Raw genomic sequence first — 22148 nt, forward strand, 5'->3', positions numbered from 1 at the left:
ATGATAAAAAGAATCGACCCGTACCATAGTGGGTTGGTTCAAACATTAAGCGTTTATTTCGCTTAAGGAATATTTCGGGTTCGAATTGCATAGAAAATCTATGTTGGGTGGGTTTAGCTTCTTAGCGGGCGGATCCTCTCAATTGAATTGTCGGCCCCGCTAAAGTTCCAATCATAAAATGCTGATTTAATTTTATCATCTCTCATTTTATTTTTTCATTAAATTGACGAGTCACAAACGACTGCCGGAAAACCCATTCCATTCTGCCGGCCGAAGTTCTGCTGTTCCCATTCGCCGGCGGTCGGAGCTCAGAAGTTCTGCTGCTCCGACTGTTTGCGCCTCTCTTGCTTGTATTCTGAAGATCTGCTGTTCACGCCATTCCTTCGGAACTCACGCCGATTGCGCCCCCAGCTCACGGTGCTGAATTCATTCGGTCCCGATGGATGATTCAGCTCCCGCTTACCCCGCGATTCCCATCGATCTGTTCGGGTCCAAGAAGCATCGCGGCCTTGCGCACGGTGAGCTGGGTTTCGCGGATTCCAGCGGCAACATTGTTTTCAGGGTAAAGCGTCAATCTTCAAGATCATCATCAGAATCCCATCATCGCGAGAGGATGCTGCTTGATACTGCAGGAAATCCTCTTTTCTCCATCTGCCGGGACAGTGTGAGCACCCCTTCATCCCCTTTACCCTCTTCTTTACTCACCATACTTGCTTGGATATGCTGATGGTGAAGATGAGCTTAGTTGCCATAGCTGAGCTCATCACAAGCTGCGAAGTTCCCCTTTTGAAGCTTTTCATTAGTTAATTTTCTGTTTAGATCATCATAGATTTACGTTTGTTTCTGGGCTCTGATAATATGCTTGATCTGATTGTCAGTGGCGTGTTGTAAATCTACTGCATTCACTCTCAGTTCATCTCTTGCCCATATCTGTTGCATCGTCTGTTATCGTAAATCAGAACCGAGTTGGTATAAGTTGCAGCATCGACTAATTCGTTCCGTATGGATATTGGCTGTAGGAAAAGTCATGGAAAGTGTTCAAAGTGGATGACGGCCAAGAGAAGCAGATAATATTGACTGCCCAGAGGACTCGACGTACCTTGACGAGAACCGAGTTAGATGTATTTTGCTCCGATGAAAACTTGGGTGATTCAAGCCCATCTCTTAAGATGAAGGGCTTTCCTTTCCAGAGATCGTGCACTATTTGCCGAGGTGACTCCATTGTGGCACAGGTATGGCCTCATGTTGAATCACTCTGTTTGACTGCAAACTACCCTTGTCGAGGGATATTTAGATTGTATGCATGATGAGTCGCCTCTTCACCTGTGGATTTTTCTGCTCCTTTCTTACTCGGCCTCTAGACCGTCTATTATATGCGCAAATTCTCTCACTAGTTCCAGCCCTCTCCTTGCGGATCTTATTCCAATCTATTAGCACTCAGCTGCTTTCTCATGCTTTGGATCTTGACGATTGCGTTGACCTATGTTTATTCTTTATGTGCTGTACTGTAAATTATCTGAATTGTTTTTTGATGTTGACAGGATCATGTTTCTTGAATTTGATGCAGACAAGTCTAATGCATAAGCTTCATCAGATTTACGTCAGGAGGTCTAAATTTAGGGTGACAATCTATCCTGGCTCTGCTGATCATGCGTTAATTGTGGCTATGGTGGTCATATTTCTGGATGGATGAGAAAAGGAGCTGGATCATCATAAAATCTTAAGCACAATGACCATGCAAAGGTCTGTGATTCTGCTATATGATTAAACCTAATAGGTCTTGGTGGGGTTGGCAGTTGTTTTTATTCGGCTGCATTGTTAATTTCCATTAAATGAAGCAGTCAGCTGAGCTTTACTGTTTCTGCAGACAGTGTGCCATTTCCTTTGTACTGGCTGTACTCGAGCTTGATTTCTGGCTGCCAAAGTTGATTAAGTTTGGTTTGATTTTTCTCTTGCTACAAAAAATGAATTAGGGGTTTAGTGTCCCCATTATATGGATTTGCTTGAGGTTGGAATCATTTCACTTGAGATATTCGTTTTGCTATGATCTGAATTAAGGAATTATGGCACAATCTAGATGTCTTTGTATTTTATTTATTTAAGCACATAGTGTAGCTTTTAACCTATGATTAGTGAGCGTCAAGGGTTACTATTTGACATGGTATTACTATTATTATGTGATACATGTTTTGCCATATGAAGCTTGAAAATTAGAGTGGCCCAAATCTGTATTGACATGGAAGAGGGAACACTTGAGGTTGGCATGGGTAATTTCTTTTTTTGTCTTTTTATTATCGAAAATGCATAAGTTAGGGAAATGCGAATATTGATGTAAATGAAGTTGTGAATCATGCAATGAACTCTCTAAAACGTAAAAACCAATAGGGCCCTAAGTACCAAGTGATTGTTAATATTTGACTTGGAAATGGCACTTTGCGACACGGTCAAGTTTTAGAAGTGGATGGGAGAGAGCTGTTGTTCAGGTGATTCATGTTTGGAAGCCTCAATCTTTTGTCCTTAAAAGTAGTTGTACTTTGCAAGACCTATCTGTTCATTAAAAGATACTTTTAATCATGCCTGGGGAAGCTTTTATGTCAAGAGACTCTCCTAGCTACTCACTCATGAATATTCTTATTTAATTGTTTATTGGTTTTGTGTCCTCATTTTGCACAAGGAAACTGGCATAAAAATGGGTGCAAGAGTTTTTAGAGTGTTGACTTTTCTCCATCCAATCTATGAAAGGCATAATTGCGTTGCTCTATAAAAAGTGGGATTAGACTATTGAAAAAATCAAGATTGATAAGCTGCTTGCCTCTGGCATATTAAGCAGGATACTGATGCCTGTTCCTCTAGATGTCTGTTAGGTGTATATGTGTGTGTCTAGGAAGTGTTTGTGAGTGTTGGATGCCTTGTGCTTGTCCACACAGGTGCATGGTGTGGCTAAGTTCATGAATGGCAACATTTTTCATGTTGATCTGCTTTAGTTGTACAGATATGGAAAGAATTTCTCAAGTTTATCTTTTTTCTTTCATTCCCTTTATATATAACTTATTCGGCAGATTGAACATGAACTTTTCTTTATCTTGCATTATTCGATCTGATAATAGGTATCTGAAGGAACATCTGGCATCGCGAACAAGTTTACACTACGCAATTTACTGGAGAGGTAAAGACTGCTCTTTTATGTTTTTTTCTTTTTTTAATCTATTTCAAAAGAATTCATATTTGCTTTTATTCTATAAACTGTAGTATAGAATGAACAATAGGGCATTGAGATAGTAAAGCGAACCATTTGAGTCTTCAGTTTGTGATCTCATTTGAACTCGAACTCTTTGTTTGCTTGGGTGATGATATAGAGAAAGGGGAATCAGTTCTTTAATATACGTCTCACAAAATCATTTATGTTTGGGTTAACATTCTCTTGTCCCGTCATTCTTGTTTCACCTGACTGTGTCATGCATGGTCAGATTAAAGAATAAATTCATGCCATGACAGCATCCTTTTCTGGGTGAAAGTATTATGGTTTCTCTAACTTCAAAACTCTTCCTTCGAAACCTATATCGGTCTTCCAGATAAGGGCCATTATGTTCTGTGGCCAACCAGTAAGTTGGTTTGGATTCACTTGGGCAGTTGGCCTCTCAAGGTCTATGTGGTAATGTTTTCAGGCCAATGAGAAGTATAGCTTTGAATAAAACTCTCTCACTGTGAAAATCACGAGCTAATAACAAAACTCTCTCACTGTGAAAATCACGAGCTAATAACATCTCCCAGACAGCAGATGTGGAATTGAACTCTCAATGGCTCGCGTAGACAGTTTTCTTTTGTTTGTCTATAGAAAACAGTATTGGAGTTGAAAGCCTATGAGATTAGCATAGCAACAAAGCAATGCCTGGATGTTCTGATGTCACATGAATCCTTTTACAGGAAACGGGAGAGAGGGAGAGGGGGGGTGGGCGGAAGCATGTGAAGTAAACAAATGATATCCCGAACAAGCTGTGGCCAGCGGATATTTAGAAAAGGATTCATATCAGAGAATAGAAGGAGGATACAACAATCACTTTACACACATCACAGAGAACTCGATTCTGGGTTTGCGGAGGAACCCAACGAAGGTGGACAGCTGAGAATCAAAGCAAGGATTGGAAGAAAAAGATTGGCCAGGTAACAGAGGAAATAAGAACGGAGGAAGGAAGCAAGGCAATCAGTTCTATCTAGCTCTTGCAATTTGCAGACCCGCAACTTGTTCGTATTAGTGCTGGAAAGCTTTCTATGTAGTTTTTGCTTGAATCTGTTACTATTATCCAGCTTAGGCCGGTATTGATATATTATCACGCATCAAATACAAGACTTTTTTGTTGGAGTTCAAGCAGTTTTATAGAACATTGGGAGGCTTCTTATCATAAAAAATGATCCGCCGAAGTGTTAGAATCATTTTGTTTTTTTTGTTTTTTTATCAAGAGGACTTTTGATCCGTGTCGACTAGGCTGTATGCTTCTAATATATCCTGAGTTTCACAATCATCACAGTAAATCACATGAAATAGCGGTTACCATGGGCTAAGGAGTTGCATTATTAAATTATTATGGACATTGGGGATGCCTGGCAGCTAACGGGATGGTCTGCTTATGTTCCTGGCGATGAATCTCGAACTCCTTAATTAACTGACCAGACTCTGGCAGACTAGGAAACCTGTAGAAGGTGTGAATCATGTTTGGGTACTCCACGAGATCTGCCCCTTTCCTGGACCTCTTGAGCCACTCATGGTACCGCTTTTGCCAGTCCTTCAGGGAGTCGAACCGCCCGCGAAAAATCTGCCTCTTTCCTGGACCTCTTGAGCCACTCGTGCTGCCGCTTTTGCCAGTCCTTCAGGGAGTTGAACCGCCCGTGAAAAAGCAGCGTGGCCGGGAACTCCTCCAGGTCTGTAATGTCCATTACATTTGGCCCACTGACATTCACCGCCAATGGTCCCGGTTCTCCCTTTCCCACAAGAACGCCTTCCAGCACCAGTGCATATGTTCCACAGAGACGATCGGTGCACTGTGCAGTTGGATCTCAGCCTCGGTCTACTCCTCTCCCCCGAAGAATGGCTGGATTGAGATTAATCCTCAGATTCTAATGGCCTTGAATGTCGATTTGCATGCCCTTGCTGCCATGTGATGGACGATGTTACCTACGGCACTGTCTCCGGCGAGGAAAGACAGTGCGTGGAGGAGCTCCCAGTCATGGTCGTCGATGTGCCTGAGGACTTCCCAACCATCCTCATACTGTGAAGGGAAGCGGTGCTCCAGAGAGAGGCGGTAGTTGACAGAGATGATGACGGCATCGAGCTCCTTAGCAAACCGGCAGCAGACGGCATCATAAAAGAGTGATGCGGCACCGAGCAACACAAATCCACCACCAGGGAAAAAGATGATAGGGAGGGCGCCGGATGCTGCTGCTCTGGTGGTAGTAGAGAGAGTGAAGATGGGGAACCAGAGATCACAGGCAGGGTCGACAGATATGTCGGAAGAGGAGACACCTAGGATGTGGGTGGGGATGGGAAGAAGCTTGAGGTTGAGGAAACTGAGGAGGCGGCGTTTGACAGTGCCATCGGAGCGGCGAGTGATGTCGGAGATGTGGGAAACGACAGAGACAACAATGCGGGTCATCCAAGGGAGACCGGGTGAGGAGGGACAGGGCTTGGGTTTAGGGTAAGTGGATGCAATTGATGAGAGCATAGCTACAGTTGCCATCAAAGAAAGCATAGTCGTTCAATGGTTTTTGTAGTGTTAAGTGGAAAGGGATCAATCAGTAGGAGCTAGTCTGGGGAAAACGGAAAGAAAGCAGCCATTAGTTTTGAACAGAAAGTAGGTGGACGAGGAGGAGAAGGAAATGGTGACGCAAAAAGCAACGCAAAGGATCACTGACCTTAAAATGTACATGCTGCTGGGGCTTGTGTCGGCTACCGGGGGCCGGGGATCTCTCTTACATCATAAACATCGGAACATGCCAAGTAGAGACAGGATCAGATGGCATGATCAAACAAAAATAATAAATTTTATCTGAAACATATTGTCGATGACAGACATGCTCCGACAACACCGCTGAAGTATACAAAGACTCATTTTAGAGATAATCTCAGGGTCGGCGATATTTGTGCACCGCATAGTTTGGACGATATAATTCTAGGATAAGTCTTCTTTTTTTTCATGGAAGATTTTTTCAATTGCAATACAACATATAATACTACTGAATTCCTGGGAGTGCTGCTTAATGATATCATCAAGTTAAAGGAGAAAAGTAACATTGGTTCTGCAATGGCTGGGTGAGAATAATTTTACAGTGGTGGAGCACGAAGTTTAGCTTCATGGGATGGCACTGTTGAACAAAATCTGAGAAATATCGACTGAGCGGTCACATTTCTTTCTCCATCTCATTGAAATGATTGACTTAACTCCATAATTTCAGGGCCTTTCGGGCAATGAATCTCTTGATCTCCTTGATTAACTGGCTGGACTCCGGCAGTTTGGGGAACACATATAGAAGCTGCGGATCATATTAGGGTACTCCATGACATCGGCCTCTTTTCTGGACTGCTTAAGCAACTCGTGGTACCTCTTCTGCTAATCTCTCAGGGAATCAAACCCTGCCACAAACAGCAGCGTTGCCGGAAACTCAACCATGAATGCTATGTCAGCTGCATTTGGCCCGCACACATTCATTGCCCAGTGCTCCCGGTCCTTTCCTTCCGGCAAGAACACTTTGCACCAGTCTGTATGGTCAACGAAGATGATCAATGCAGTAGGCATTTGGATCTCGGCCTTAGTCAGCTCCTGTCCCCCGAAGAAAGACTTGATCGAGTTTAATCCGCTGATCCGGATGGCCCTGAAGCTTCACTTGCACGCCAAGAACCCCGCGTAATGGGCAATGTTGCGTCCAGTGCTGTGTCTGGCGTTAAAGGACTGTCTAAGGTCCGCCATGAGGGGGAGTTCCCATGGGTGTTCGTCAAAGTACTTGAGGACACACTAACCATCCTCATACTGAAAAGCAAAGTGGTGCTCTAGAGAGAAGCGGTAGTTGATGGAGACGACAATAGCGGATAGCTCCTGTTGGATGTGTCTCAGAAGCTGCTGTGACTTTGTCGAATGCTGTCTGCTGTTTCATCTGCTAAACAGTTTTATTAATTTTCAGTTTAGTCCTTTAGGTTGCAGTTATGTTTATAGGGACTTTGTAGCTATTTTTAAGGTTTGTTAGATAGGTGTGCAGTGCAGATATATTTTTGCACGTTTGTTCAGTTTCATCTTTTATGCTAGTCCTTTGTACTTAGACTCTGCTCGACAGATAGTGTGAATGAATGTTCCTTTTCTTCCTCCATTCTCTCCTTCTATCCTGTACAAGTGTGTGAGTGAGATTGCTGCAATTCTCAGAAATTAATAGTGGTATCATAGCTCTTCAGTGAACTTAAGGGGCCGTGAAAGACTTGTGAGGTTGATCCAGTGTTTTGTCTATGTCCATAGAAGTTTGAGGCAAGAGGAGGCAGGTTTGACTGGTTTCTTTGCCATGGCACCACCAGTGCTCGATGGGGAGAATTACCAGGCATGGGCTGTGAGAATGACAACCTCCATGGATAGCTGTGATTTGTGGGAAGCAGTGGAACAAGACTTTGAGGTTGCTCCCCTTCCTGACAATCCAACCTTGAATCAGAAGGACAGGACCACAAGGAAGGCAAAGGCAAAGTCCCACCTTTATCCTGCAGTTTCACCAACAATCTTCACCAAGATCATGAGGAGTGAGTCAGCCAAAGCTATTTGGGACTTCCTCAAGACAAGGTATGAAGGAGATGAGAAGGTTCGAGGCATGAAGGTGCTGAATCTTATGAGGGAGTTTGGGAGGCAGTAGATGAAGGAGACTCAAAACTGAAGGAATACTATGATAGATTGGTTGAGATTGCCAATGAGATCATAGTAGTGCTTGGGACTGACTTGAAGGATGAAGGGCTTGTGCAGAAGATATTGACGTCTTTGTCAGAGAGATTTGAGGCAACTATAGCATTTCTGGAGAACACCAAGGATCTGTCAGACATCAAACTGGCAGAATTGTTGAGTGCCTTGCAGGCTCAAGAGCAGAGAAGGATGATGAGGAGAGAAGAGCCCTGAAGTTGAATTTTGCAGGAAAAAGGGAAGAAGTGGAGTCAGTAAAAGGGAATGCTGATGACATCAAGGCAGTAGCAAAGGAAGGAAGTTAAAACATGAATGATCAGGGAAAGAAGGGAAAGCAAGTTCCCTGTCAGCATTGTGGGAGGAAAAACCTTCCTCATTACAAATGCTGGAGAAGACCGAGCATGAAGTGCAAGAAATGTCACAAGATGGGACATGCTAAGATTATCCGCAAGAAGAAGAATGCTCAGCAGTCTGGACAGGCACATGCGACAACTCATCATGAAGTAGAACGGTTATTTATTGTATCTTGTTTTACTTCAAATATTGCAAATGATGGCTGGCTTGTAGATTGTGGTTCTACATACCACATGACCAGTAATGAGAGCTTGTTTAAAGAGATTAACAGGACACTTTCCTCAGAGTTAAAATTGGGAATGAAGATGATATTGCAGTGAAAGGAAATGGGATTATTGTTATTGAAGGTCATACTAGTGCTAACCTTATCACTGGTGTCCTCTATGTGCCTGAGATAGATCAGAATTTGCTTACTGTTGGTCAGCTTATTGAGAAATGTTACAAGGTGATGTTTGAAGGGAATGAGTGTTTGATTTCTGATTCCAGTGGCCAGGAGCTGCTCAGGATTCCAATGCAAGATAAATGTTTCTCGTTTAATCCACTTGAGGTGCAACAAGCAGCCTTGAAGAGTCAAGCTGATGCTATAGAGTTTGGCATAAAAGATTAGGGCACTTTCACAACAAGGGTCCGATGTATATGCAGAAGAATGAAATGGCAGTTGGTCTACTAATCATGGAGGAGTAGGTCTCAAGCTGTAGGACCTATCTTCTTGGCAAGCAAGCAAGGCTTCCATTCAAAGGATCAAACTGGAGAGCTGCTGAGAAGCTTCCTGGTGCACACAGATGTTTGTGGTCCAGTGTCTGAACTCTCTTTGAGTGGAAGTAGGTACTTTAATATTTTTGTTAATGACTTCACCAGAATATGCAGGATCCATTTCTTGAAAGCCAAGTCCGAAGTTGTTGAGATATTCATGAAGTTTAAGAGATTGGTTGAAAATCGGTATGAAAGAAGCATTCAGATGCTCAGATCAGATAATGGGACTGAGTACACCTGAAATATAAACAAGCTTTTCTGTGATGAAGCAGGGATAGAGCATCAGTTCATTGCTCTATATTCCTCTCGACAGAATGGAGTTAGTGAAAGAAAGAACATGACCATTATGGAGATGGCAAGATGTATATTGTAGAAGAAGAGTCTGCCAAAGAAGTTCTGGTTAGAGGCAGTAAGCACAACTATCTTTCTGCTCAATAGACTACCCACAAAGGCTTTGGACAAGAAAACACCATTTGAAGCATGGTATGGTGTTAAGCCCTTAGAGAACAATCTCAAAGTGTTTCTGCTTATGTTTTCCCCATGTTCCTCATGTGAACAGGGATAAGCTGGATCAAAAGTCTAAGCCTGGCATGGGTATAGCCTTTGGTCTAAAGCACACATAATTTCTCTGCCTCAAACTGGGAAGGTAATAGTGAGCAGAGATGTCACCTTTCTGGAAGAGGAGCAGTGGAGTTGGGCAAAGGAAGGTAAAAGAGAAAAGGTTGCACCTCAACAGTCCAATGAGTAGGTGATTGAGTTAGAAGATATGGTCAATCATGAACCAATGAGAGGCATAGGACCACTTGGAGAGATTTATCAAAGGTGTAATGTGGCAGCGTTTGTTCAGCAAGCTTTGAAGAGGCCAAGACATATCAGAAGTGGATGGCTGCAATGAAGGAGGAGTTGAATATGATAGAAAAGAATCAAACCTGGGAGCTGGTACACAGACCTCAAGACAGGAAGATCGTAGGAGTGAAATGGGTGTACAGGACCAAGCTGAATCATGATGGTTCTGTAAACAAGTACAAAGCCAGACTTGTTGTGAAGGACCATGCATAGGTTTGTGGAGTAGACTACTCCAAGACATTTGCTCCTGTGGCTAGACTTGACATTATCAGCTTACTATTTGTAATTACTGCAGAAAAGGGTTGGATAGTGTGTCAGTTGGATGTTAAGTATGCTTTTCTCAATGGTTTCCTTGAGGAAGAGATATATGCTTTTTCTGTGTCAAGGATCAAGAAAAAAAAAACGTTTATAAGCTGAAGAAGGCTCTTTAAAGTTTGAAGGAAGCTCGAAGGGCATGGTACAACGAGATGGATGAGTATCTGCAGAACTTAGGCTCTGAAAGAAGCTTAAGTGAATTCACCGTGTATGTGAAGAAAGTAGGTTTAAATGAGGTAGTTATCTCTCTGTATGTGGATGACCTATTGGTCACTGGAAATGATGAAGATCATATTAAAGGGTTGAAGCAAGATCTGATGAAAGTCTTTGAAATGACAGATTTTGGAGAGATGGCCTATTTTCTAGGAATGAAGATAAGACAAGCTCCCCATGAGGTATTCATTTGTCAAAGGAAGTATTTGAAGGAAATTCTGAAGAGGTTTAACATGGAGGACTGTAGAAGCGGCTGGGACTCCCTTGACTTTGAAAGAAAAGTTGCAGGAGGAGGATGGGGCAGAACCAGCAGACAGTAGTCTATAGGAGTTTGGTTGGCTGTCTTATGTACTTAATAGCAACCAGACTGGATATCTTATTTGCTTTAAGTGTGCTATCGAGGTTCTTGAACAGTGCTAGTGAGTTACACATGATAGCTGCAAAGAGGGTTGTGAGATACCTCAAAGGAACAATTTCATATGGGATTAAATTCAACAAAAGCAAGCAGTTCAAGTTATAAGGTTTTTCTGATAGTGATTGGGAAGGTTCTGTGGTTGACATGAAAAGCACCTCTGGGTATTGCTTTACTTATGGTTAAGCCTGTTTTTCTTGGTGCACGACGAAGCAGGAGATTGTTGCTTAGTCCACTGCAGAGAAAGCTCCTTGGTTGAGGAAGCTGATGAGGGATCTCCATCTAAGCTCAGAGGAAAGTACTAAAGATTTTGTAAACAATCAAGCCAACTTGGCTAAGTTTTCTTGGAAGGACCAAACATTTCAAGGTCAAGTATTGTTTTCTTTGAGAAGTGCAGCAAAGTGGAGAAGTGAAGCATGTGTACTGCCGAACAGAAGACCAGCTTGCAGACATTTTCACCAAATCCTTTCAGGTTGGAACGTTTGAGCTGTTAAGGGAGAAGATTGGAGTATGCAGCAGCTCCTGATCCAGGAGGAGTATGTTGAATGTGTCCCGGAAGCTGCTGTGACTTTGTCGAATGTTGTCTGCTATTTTATCTGTTAAATAGTTTTATTAATTTGCAGTTTAGTCCTTTAAGTTGCAGTTACGGTTATAGGGACTTTGTTGCTATTTTTAAGGTTTGTTAGACAGGTGTGCAGAGGTAGTTCTGCAGATGTATTTTTGCACGTTTTTTCAGTTTCTCCTTTTATGCTTGTCCTTTGTACTTAGACTCTGTTCGACAGATAGTGTGAATGAATGTTCCTTTTCTTCCTCCATTCTCTCCTTCTATCCTGTATAAGTGTGAGAGAGATTGCTGCACTTCTCAGAAATTAACAGCTCCTTAGCAAAGCGGTGGCACACAGCTTCGAAAACGAAGGAAGCAGGAGTTAGGAATGTGAATCCACCACCATGAAAAAGAAGATCACGGGAAGCAGGCCAGGTACTGTTGCAGTGGTGGTCGGCGAGGAAGTGAAGGCACGGAACCATAGGTGATGTGCAAGGTCAACAGAGATGTCATAGGAGGATACACCTAGGATGTGGGTGGAGGTGGGAGGGAATTGGAGGTCGAAGAGGCAGAGGAGACTGCTGTTGACGGTGTTGTCCGAATGGTAGAGAGAGTTGCAGATGTGGAGGTGACTGAGGCAGCAAGAAGGAGGGCTTTGGTATGGAGATAGCGGATGCTACAGTTGCCATTAACATTTGCCTTGTGATGTAGAATGAAATCAGCCAACAGAATACCCTGTATTTGAACTCCAGTCGCTCCCCGCACAACTGAACGAGTAATTAAGCCACTCGACCGAACTTCTGTCCCTCCTTGCTCGATGTAATCTCAGCAACTCCTTAACAACTCGACTTCATTTTCACCTTGAATTGCTTATTCAACAAACTCCTGAGTTGAAGATCCCAGGCTAATGACATTTCGCAATATCCGACTGTTTCAGGAAGGTAAACAAAATATGAGAAATATTCAGCTCGGGAGGGGGGAAAAAGGAAGCATATGTAAGAGGGCAGTTAATGTCAAACAAGTAATATTGCAACAATGAGTTCACACGTATAGTTTCAAGATATTACAGAAACCTACAGAACCAAAAAATGACTTCTGACCAAAGAGATTGGTCCAATGACAGATGTGCATTTATCTAGATCTCATCAACAAAATTCTTCATACGCATACGAATTGTGTACCCGTTTTGACTGTCTTCAGTTTACTCGAACTCCGTGAAGCTTATTCTGAATTGCCTGCAGAGCAGCTGCAACATCCGTCATGCTCATCCTGTCTCTTGAAACGTCAGAAGAACTGACCACTCCTGTTTCCATCAACGATATGTCTTGACCATTGTCCTCATCTTGGCTCTCCCCAAGCAGGACAGGATCAATTATCTGCAGAACTCGATCTGGAAAAGCAGCTTTCGCATATGAATGAAGGTTCAACCCATAGCTGAACATGTTATTGGTGGGCCTCTTCCCTGTGAGCATCTCCAATATGAGGATGGCAGAGCTGTATAGATCTCCATTAGTTGACACCTCAGCCCCCGCTCCATATTCTGCACCAATAAGAATTCATCTAGTTCATAAAAAAAAAAGAAGAAAGAAATTCATTTACTAAATTTTGCTCTTTGCACATGTACGACCAAGATTCTATTGACATTTATATGCTTTGAGTTTCACGAACAATATCATTTCTTGGCATATTTCATCCCTCTCGATTCATGTTCTGATCATCGAACACTCAAAGATACATAAGGAAATGGAAAGGAACAAGGTTAGCAAGAGTTTGGGTAATTACCGGGCGCGATATAGCCAAGAGTTCCATTTACTGCTATAGAGCTTGTCTGATCAGAAATCAGTTCCCTGGTGGCTTCTGGCATGAACCTGACCAACCCAAAATCTCCTACATCCCCAGTCATTTCATCGTCAATGAGAACATTGCTCGGCTTAAGATCTCACTGCACTATGGATGTTCCACACTGATGATGGAGATAATCTAGCGCACAAGCAACATCTGCAGCAATATTCACCCCCTCAACAAGACCTAATTGCCTCGGTATACCCACTTGCTCTCCAGGGGTCCCAACTGGTGGATGTAGCCACTCGTCTAAGCTGCCATTGACCATGAACTCGTATACCAAGGCCTTGAAGTCATTGCCTTGGTAATCGGAGCCTGAACATGCCGTGGGTACCTTAACAAGATTCTAATGCATGATGTTTCTCAAGGCCTCACACTCTGCAATGAAGCTCTTTGATGCTCCGTGACGATCGAGATTATCACTTTAACTGCAATGGGTGTCTGATCCAAAAGAGCACGAACCCCTCTAAACACGGACCCAAAGCTACTGGTCCCAATCAGATTGGCAGAGGAGAACCCATCAGTTGCTATCAGAAGGTCTTCATAAGAAACCTTCAGAATCCCGTCATTTGAAGGGCAAGAAACAGCAGTTTTCCTCTGTTTCCTATGCCAGAGGAAGTGTACTGAGAGCACCAAAATTGTTGCCAGAATCCCCGGCACCGTATAGATTTAAACATTTCTCACTCTGCCATTATTTGATCTCGTCGACTTACATTTGGAGAGCGATATTCTGGGAGACTGCTACAAAGCTTCTCATTTCCTTTGAGCCGAGGCCACACTTGCATTTACAAAAACTCCTTCAGTCGGAAAATTGCCCTCAAAATTATTGAAAGACAGATCTAAACTTGTAAGGTTGAGGTCCTTCGAGAAAGAAGGAATTTGGCTGGATAAACTGTTGTGGGAGAGGTTCAATTCATGAATCCCTCTCAAGGAACTCAGATTTGAAGGGATAGGACCTATAAACATGTTATTCAAACAGCTAACCAAACTACCTGGAATTTTTCCTGTGAACTTGTATCCATAGAGATTTTAATCCTCCCAGATTTTTTAGATTCCCAATTTGCACAGGAGGCTCGCCACTCAGATTTTTCATTTTATTTTTCATTGACAAGTATTCAATCAGTAAAAAATTATCTTGAAGTACTCACAGAAGGTGAACTCTCTTTGCCGTCAAGTGAAGCAACTTCCATACTAGCAGTCGTATTGTTCGATTATTCAATTATCTTGATTTATATTTTTTTAATTTGGAATTGTGTAATATGCAATGTTATGTAATATACAATGTTCTGTTTCTCATAAGAATTTCACTATATAAAATAGAAGAATTTTAATGAGTAACTTCACAACTCAAAAAGGTAAAATAAATAATAAGAATTAAAAAGTTAATTTTATTACATAAATTTAAAAGCCTCATAGTAAGATTTGGCTTTAGACCCTCAACTCTCTAACCCACCACGAGGACAAACTATCAGTTTCATGTTAAAATGAGCGTATATATATCAGGTGCCTGAATTAGTCATTAAGCCACTTGATTGAACTTTAGTCACTCCTAGCCCTTACTCAAGGTAATCTCGGTCACCCCTTACTCACTCGATTTCATTTTCACCCTGAATTGCTTAACGACAAGCTCTGTCAATTGAAGATCCGAGCTAACAACCATCAAAGGTGGGTTGTCTATTGGTTTCAAACTTACTCTCATTTGGTTTGGTAACTCCAAGGTGTCAGGTTTGAAACCCCTCTACGCATTTGTGTCAAAACATTTTCTAGAAATGTGCTCTGTTCGGTTCGTCTAATATATTTGCGGTTGAACATGAGAGTCCGAACATTGCATAAGCGGGAGGACAAGGTCGCCATTACTGTCGCCCACCATTTTACTCATAAAAAAAAATAGAAGAAGAAGAAAAAAAACTTGGTGCTAACAACATTTCACAATAGTCTCGACTGTTTCAGGAAGGAGCATGAGTAAAGAAAAACTTTCAACTTAGGAGGATAAAAAAAGAGTGTATAAGAGTCGAATTAGAGCCTATTGTGAAACAAGTAATTTCGCAACAAGGAGTTCACACATATAAATTTAGGAAATTACAAAAATCTACAGAACCAGAAAATCACTTGTAAGGAAAACATTGGTCCGGTACTTCAATTTACATTACCAAAACCATTGGTCCAATGAAACTAATCGATTCCCACAGTACTTCAAACGCGTACAAATCGATTCCCATTTTGACTGTCTTCAGTTTACTCAAACTTCGTGAAGCTTCTGGCGAATTGCCTGTACAGCAGCTGCAACATTGCGCATGCTCATCCTGTCTCTTGGAGCTTCGGAAGAACAGACCACTCCTATCTCCACGATAGATTCTAAACACTCTTGAATCTTACAGAAGCTCTCGTGACTACTCCGGGTTCTGCTGATATATTGACCATCATCCATATCTTGGCTCTCCCCAAGCAGGACGGGATCAATTATCTGCAGAACCTGCTTCGGGAAAGCTGCCTTAGCAAAGGAATGAAGGTTCAACCCATCAATAAACATGTCATCGGTGGGCCTCTTCCCTGTGAACATCTCCAGTATGAGGATGCCGTAGCTGTACACATCTCCATCAGTTGACACCCTAGCTCCCGCTCCATACTCTGAACCAATAAGAATTCATCTACTAAATTTTGGTCTTTCTATAAGATCAAGACTTAATGACATTTAAATGCCTTGACTTTCATGAACAATATCATTTATTGGCATATTTTATCCCTCTGTAATTCATGTTCTGATCGTTGAGCACACAAAGATATATAAGGAAATGAACAGGAACAGAGTTAGCTAGAGTTTGTGTAGTTACCAGGCGCGATATAGCCGAGAGATCCTTTTACTCCTATGGAGCTTGTTTGATCAGAAATCATCTCCATAGTGGCTTCTGGCATGAACCTGACCAGCCCAAAATCACCTACATGGCCAGTCATTTCACCATCAATGAGGATGTTGCTCGGCTTTAGATCGCAGTGCACTATGGGTGTTTCACACAGATGATGGAGATAATCTAGAGCACAAGCAACATCTGCTGCGATATTCACTCTCTGGACAAGATCTAATTGCCTTGGTTTGCCCTCTCTCTCTACACTGGTCCCGACTGGTGGATGCAGCCACTCATCTAAGCTCCCATTGAACATGAACTCGTATACCAAGGCCTTGAAATCATTGCCCTGGTAATCGGAGCCCGAACATGCTGTGAGTACCTTAACAAGATTCCGATGCCTGATGTTTTTCAAGGCCTCACACTCTGCAGTGAAGCTCTTTGATGCTCCATGACGATCAAGATTGAGCACTTTCACTGCAATATTTGTCTGATCCAAAGCAACTATCCCTCTGAACACAGATCCAAAACTACCGGTCCCAATTAGATTGGCGGAGGAGAACCCATCAGTTGCTTTAAGTAGGTCTTGATAAGAAAGCTTCAGATACCCGTCGTTTGAGGTGCTAGAAGCAACTGATTTCCTCTGTTTCATCTGTTTCCTATGCCAGAGGAAACAAAGTAATGAGATCACCAAAATTGCTGCCAAAATTCCTGACACCGTGCATATTAGAACAATTCTCACTCTCCCATTAGTTGATCTATCGGTTGACTTACATTTGGGTAGCCGATATTCTGGTAGACCCCCACAAATCTTCTCATTTCCCACAACCGATGTTGCGCCAGTATTCGCAAACACTCCTCCCATTGGCATGTTGCCCTCAAATTTATTGAAAGACAGATCCAAACTTGCAAGATTAAGGTCCTTCAAGAACTCAGGAATTTGACCGGAGAGCCTGTTGTGGGAGAGGTTCAATACAGAAATCCCGCTCAAGGAACTCAGAGTTGAAGGGATGGGACCTGTAAACATGTTTTCCTGCATGTATAAATACTCCATTGATATACAGCTACCCAGACTACTTGGGATTTCTCCTGACAAGTTGTTCCCAGAGAGATTCAGTGCACCGAGATTTTTCAGGTTTCCAATTTCCTTGGGAAGCTCTCCGGCCAAATAGTTGTCCGAGAAGTTGACATAGATTGATAGAGAAGAGAGGCTCATAATCTCAGGGGGTATGACACCAGCAAGCTTGTTATTTGCAAGATCTACTAATAATAATCTCTGACAGTTGCCCAAAGACGAAGGTATGGTCCCCTGAAGACTATTCCTGCTTAAATGGAGGAGAGTCAACATTGTCAAATTCCCAAAGGTGTGTGGAATCTGCCCAGTGAACTCACAGAATCCAAGATCCAATTGGTTCATCTTTTTAAGGTTTCCAATTTCAGGAGGAATGGTACCTGAAATCTTGTTGAACGATACGTCCAAAAACTCCAGATTTATGAGATTCCCAATGCTACTCGGCATGGTTCCAGATAAAGCATTGTGATCCAACCCGATCATGCCCAGAGTGATGGACAGGTTACCGATGCATCTGGGTATTGCCCCTCCGAAATTGTTCCGACCTATATCTATATTAACAAGAGCTGTGGAATTCGTCAATGAGCAGAGGAAGTCGATGTCATTAGCCTGCCCACTTCCTAGATAACTATTACGCACATAGAAAGCGAAGAGGTTACTCATCTTTTGGAAAGATGGCACATCCCCTGTGAAATTATTGAATCCAATTTGAAAATGAGTTAGCTGAGACATGTTGGATATGGATCTGGGGATAGGTCCGAAGAACTGGTTTATGGCAATAGAGAAAAATTGGATATTTGGAAGAGTGATGTCCAAGTCCAATGGCAAGGTACCCGCTAATCGGTTACCACTCACATCAAGAATTTCCATGGAAGAAATGTTGGTGACTGATGAAGGGATATTGCCCACTAAATTACTATCCCAAAGAGAAAGAACCCTCAAGTTTCTCAAGTTGCCCAGAGTATCTGGAATCTTACCCTCAAACTTGTTATTTTCCAAATAAAAGGACTCTAGAGATGTCAAGTTTCCAACTGAAGCCGGGATCACCCCGTTCAACTCATTGTACTGAGCTCTGAGCCATTTGAGCTTGGACAAGGAGCCAAGATCTAACGGTAGCTGCCCTTCTAGGATGTTATTACTGAGGTCGATGTTGACGAGATTGGAGCAATTGGACAGGCTTGGAGGAATCGTTCCGCTGAGCGAGTTGTTATTGAGGAACAGAGTGCGCAACCTCGACAAATGACTGACTTCGAGGGGAACCGTCGACTGGAAGCTGTTGTTTTTGAGATTGAGCACCCTCAGGAAGCTCAGGTTCCCAATATAAGGGGATATAGTCCCCGATAGGTCTTGGGAATACAATTCTAACCGGGTGACTCTCTGGTGTCTTTGGCCACAAGTAACTCCGAACCACTGACAGAAATGGTGGCTGGAGTTCCATGAGCTCAAGACCCCGAGGGGGTCAACAATATTTGCCTCGAATTCCACTAGAGCAAGTCGGTCGGTCTCATTCCCAAGAGCCCCTTGCGCACCGGAAATGAGGCAGGCGACAAGAGCAATGGCGGTGATTCGGTGAAGAAGCCAAAGGGTGGCAGCAGGACTCCTCTCATGGGGGAGGGGGAGCTGGGAATCCATTTGGTACTTACAGAGGAAAGGAGATTGATGATGGGGCTTTTGATTTGAGTCTATTTGTTGTTTGCGTGAGCTGCAAATGTTCATACCGGAAAAAAAATCTCTTCTGGTCCCAACCATAAATTTCATCCTTATCCGAATTCTTTATATTTTTGTGCTTATTCTTATTCTCAATATATTGACCAGTTTGTCCACTTTGACCTTTTTGTTTGAATTTTTCGTAAATTTATTGATGCGCAATATCTATAAGAATAATAAATAGAAAAGAAAAGAGTGAACAACTTGCTAACAACCATGGATACTCTTGACAACGTCGGACATCTCGATCTCGAGTGAAATATATTGCCGTGCAATATTTTTGTAAATCAAAAAACTTCTAACACAAGGAAAAAGATAATAACTGTAACGAGTTTGCCTGAAACTGAGACACAACTATTCACTTAGGGCTTCGGTGATGTAAGATAGGGGCAAATAATAGCCGGCGAACACCCCCAACCCTCTAACTCGTAACCCCAAGGGATCACTACCGGCCAGTAAGTGCTGCCCACGACTTTGCCGAGGTGGTGGTTGCGCCCACCATTCTCTTAATTACTCCTTGTTGTCGCCCTCCCTTTTCCTATTGTTATTATTTTAAAAAATTAAATTATTATTCATGAATTTTTTTTAACATGTTGATGAAAATATTGAAAAAAAAAGAATTAGGATGAAAATGAAAAAGTAACTGCATATTAAGGATTAAAAAAAGAATATTTTTGATTATAAGGGAGGCTCATGAGTATAATAAAATGAAATAGAAATCTTGATAGTTAATAAAAGGACACGGGTATTCTCACAATGAGAATCAATTCTGCAACATCATTGTTGATAAGTAAAGGCGTGTCCCACTACGCTACATCCTATTTCTCTAAATGAACTTGAGGAAAAGCAATTTGCTCCCTGACTTTAGAGGGTAAGTAAGTTGTACCCCCACCTTAAAATTTTTGTACTTTACCTAGCCTTAATGAAAAATAAGCGCGTTGCCCCCTCAAGTCATTTTTTCGGCTTACGTTTGCGCTGGGCAAATACGGCATTTAACCAAATAAATTTTTCTTAAAAAAGAAGCAAGCAAATCGGAAAAGGATAAATCAGTTGTTTCATCTTAAGAGCCTCATATTGCAAGCGGAAATATAATGACAAAGATTCTGGTGCAAACGGCATGCATATATATGTTCCTATAATGTACGCTTATATATAGAGCTGCCAATATATATATATATATATATATATATATGTGTATTCAACTATATAGATTCCTCTAATGGATTAAATCGGCTACATATATATTCATATATATGTCAAGATAAAAATTTAGAAAAAAGAAAACACTATATATTCCATTATATCAAAACATATATATCTTTCCATAATTTGTATGCATGTTATCTTCGACTATCAATACATAGATTTCATTATATCTTTTATTGCATATAGAATATTCCGCAATATATATATATATATATATAATATTTACATAATTAAAACCATGATGTGATATCGTGAGAGGGCCTGTAAATGATGACATGGTGTCTCCACGTTTCACCTTTGGGAGGTAGTTGCGTGAGAGATAAGCAAATAGTTTGTTATTTTATATATATATATATATATATATATATTGATAACAAAGGCTTATATATGGCTTAGGTACAACCACATAATAGTTAGACCCAGTGGAATTTTATATGGCGTCAAATCTGATACCATATTAAATTTTTATTGGTAATATATGGGCTTAGGTCCATTTTCACCTTAAAATTCAAGCTATTAGGTGTTGGAATCTAAGCCATGTAAGCCTATTTTATTTTGCTATAATTGCCGATATGGGACTCTTTCTCTACTTTCTTCTTTAAGTTCTCAACATCAAGCTGCAAGCGTTTATATGCGGCCAGCATGCGGAGCACTTCCGCTATTGGAAAGGAGGGAAGTTCTGTAACTCTGTTCAGCCAGGGGCCCCTCTTTATGAAGATGCTGAAGAAGTTGAAGTACCAATTGAAAGTTACTACCGGAAGCTTTATGGGGATGCTGTTAGTGGTCCCTCTTGTCATGAAAATGTGTCGGGGGTCTGAAAATGACTAACATATACAAAAGTATCGTAGCACCTCATATTAAATGTTCAGTTTATTTTGTCAAAGTAAAATGTGAAATCTGCGATGGGAAATAAGATAAACAGAGATATAAATTCTTCGCCGCCGCCCTGTTAGAAATTTTTCGAGATGAGAAAAACTTCCATAAAGAAGCATCTGAAAACCTGTCTGGACCCTGTCTAGTTGTTTAAGCAAGTAAGATGAAGATGCAAGCCTATCCAAGCGAAACGATCAAGTTGGTTTCAAGCAAGACTATATTCTCTTTTAAAGGTCTTTGCATTTATATATATGACCCACATACCAATGGCTTGACGCAGATAGAAAGTGCAGTAAATGATATTTCATATCATGGTTTTGCAGTTGCAGTCCCAACGCAAAGGAGATGTTTTTTCTGCCTATGACGGCTTGTGAACTAAAGGAACTCCCTGTTGAGAATTACAGACTCCAATAGAATCTACACTTAAAAAATCCCATAATACACGCATGACAGCCCAGGAATTGGATTTATTATCGTGGAATCGCGATTCAGTAGTATCTCCTCATAAGTGAATGTTTCTCCGATCCTAACCTCGAAGAGATGTTCATCCCAGGCCTCCACAACAACATATGTTGCGGTAACTGATGGAAATATGTCAAAGATGATGGCCGGCCAATCAATCATCGAAGTGGACGGTTCATCTTCCTAATAATTCAAGGTGCCCTGCATTGCTAGTTACTTCATATTAAATGTTCAGCTTCTTTAGTCAAAGAAAATGAGAAATCTGCAATGAGAAAATCTTCGCTGCCTTACCAACGTGGATTGATCAAACAGTTCAGCACTTGTTCTATTTAAACAAGGTCTCGAGTTCAAATCGTTGTGAATGCTGAAAATCGATGCCGGGAGAACTTTATCCCTTAGTAGGCCAACCCGGCTCAATTGGATTAGTCATGGCCCAATTGAGTTTCCAAATACTAGGATTCACATCAAAATGGAAATCTTCGCCTCCTTTTTAGAAATTTGTCTTGATGAGAATCCAAAGACTTCCGTTTGGAAGCCTCTGAGGGCCTAAGGGAACCCTGTCTAGTTGCTTAAACAAATAAGACGGAGAAACAAGTCTATCCAAGTGAAACTATCTACTTGGTTTCAGGCAAGAATCAGTCCACTTTTAAAGGTCTTTGCATTTATGTATATACTAGTTGATACTCACACATTGCGCGAAATTTTTTTACCAATCTTCGCACGACTAAAAATATAGAATGTAGATAGAAGAAAAGATATTTCAAAACCATATATTTGATCAAATAAA

The 22148-nt window shown here is 41.7% G+C and overlaps 3 protein-coding genes and 1 pseudogene across 5 annotated transcripts; 1 reads left to right on the top strand and 3 right to left on the bottom strand.

The window, feature by feature from the left end:
* The first annotated feature begins 142 nt into the window (after positions 1-142).
* LOC116205045 (protein LURP-one-related 7) lies at positions 143-4431 on the top strand. Of its 3 annotated transcripts, XR_004156453.1 has the most exons (5): positions 143-664; positions 1020-1232; positions 1568-1743; positions 3108-3166; positions 3925-4431. XR_004156453.1 is itself a non-coding variant. In XM_031537483.1 (3 exons), the coding sequence occupies exons 1-3, from the start codon at positions 440-442 to the stop codon at positions 1554-1556; spliced, it is 453 nt and encodes a 150-aa protein (XP_031393343.1). In that variant the 5' UTR covers positions 143-439; the 3' UTR covers positions 1557-2076. The 3 variants fall into 3 exon arrangements, 2 of the variants coding, with proteins under 2 accessions (XP_031393343.1, XP_031393342.1); XM_031537483.1 differs by lacking the exons at positions 3108-3166; positions 3925-4431 and having other exon boundaries at positions 1542-2076; XM_031537482.1 differs by lacking the exons at positions 3108-3166; positions 3925-4431 and having other exon boundaries at positions 1568-2076.
* A 327-nt stretch (positions 4432-4758) lies between these two features.
* On the bottom strand, positions 4759-5744 carry LOC116204174 (probable carboxylesterase 18). The gene is made up of 2 exons (XM_031536247.1): positions 5171-5744; positions 4759-4994 (listed from the first exon to the last, which is right to left on the bottom strand). The coding sequence occupies exons 1-2, from the start codon at positions 5742-5744 to the stop codon at positions 4759-4761; spliced, it is 810 nt and encodes a 269-aa protein (XP_031392107.1).
* Positions 5745-12260: 6516 nt separating this feature from the next.
* On the bottom strand, positions 12261-13955 carry LOC116204175 (annotated as a pseudogene).
* Positions 13956-15179: 1224 nt separating this feature from the next.
* On the bottom strand, positions 15180-18845 carry LOC116205044 (putative receptor-like protein kinase At3g47110). Its single transcript, XM_031537481.1, has 2 exons — positions 16030-18845; positions 15180-15826 (listed from the first exon to the last, which is right to left on the bottom strand). The coding sequence occupies exons 1-2, from the start codon at positions 18827-18829 to the stop codon at positions 15438-15440; spliced, it is 3189 nt and encodes a 1062-aa protein (XP_031393341.1). The 5' UTR covers positions 18830-18845; the 3' UTR covers positions 15180-15437.
* Between the last annotated feature and the right edge of the window lie 3303 nt (positions 18846-22148).

The sequence above is a fragment of the Punica granatum genome, chromosome 4 (genome assembly GCF_007655135.1).
Source record: "Punica granatum isolate Tunisia-2019 chromosome 4, ASM765513v2, whole genome shotgun sequence".
In the NCBI taxonomy this organism is placed as follows: Eukaryota; Viridiplantae; Streptophyta; class Magnoliopsida; order Myrtales; family Lythraceae; genus Punica; species Punica granatum.

Bases quoted from the DNA above. Each gene is read 5' to 3' on its own strand.
- LOC116205044 (XM_031537481.1), bottom strand. From the start codon at position 18,829: ATGAACATTTGCAGCTCACGCAAACAACAAATAGACTCAAATCAAAAG. The intron at 15,827-16,029 runs GTAACTACACAA...TTATTGGTTCAG, and splicing joins TCTCGGCTATATCGCGCCTG to AGTATGGAGCGGGAGCTAGG.
- LOC116205045 (XM_031537482.1), top strand. From the start codon at position 440: ATGGATGATTCAGCTCCCGCTTACCCCGCGATTCCCATCGATCTGTTC. The intron at 665-1,019 runs GTGAGCACCCCT...TATTGGCTGTAG, and splicing joins TCTCCATCTGCCGGGACAGT to GAAAAGTCATGGAAAGTGTT. The intron at 1,233-1,567 runs GTATGGCCTCAT...AATTTGATGCAG, and splicing joins GTGACTCCATTGTGGCACAG to ACAAGTCTAATGCATAAGCT.
- LOC116204174 (XM_031536247.1), bottom strand. From the start codon at position 5,744: ATGCTTTCTTTGATGGCAACTGTAGCTATGCTCTCATCAATTGCATCC. The intron at 4,995-5,170 runs GTAACATCGTCC...TGGTGCTGGAAG, and splicing joins CGCCGGAGACAGTGCCGTAG to GCGTTCTTGTGGGAAAGGGA.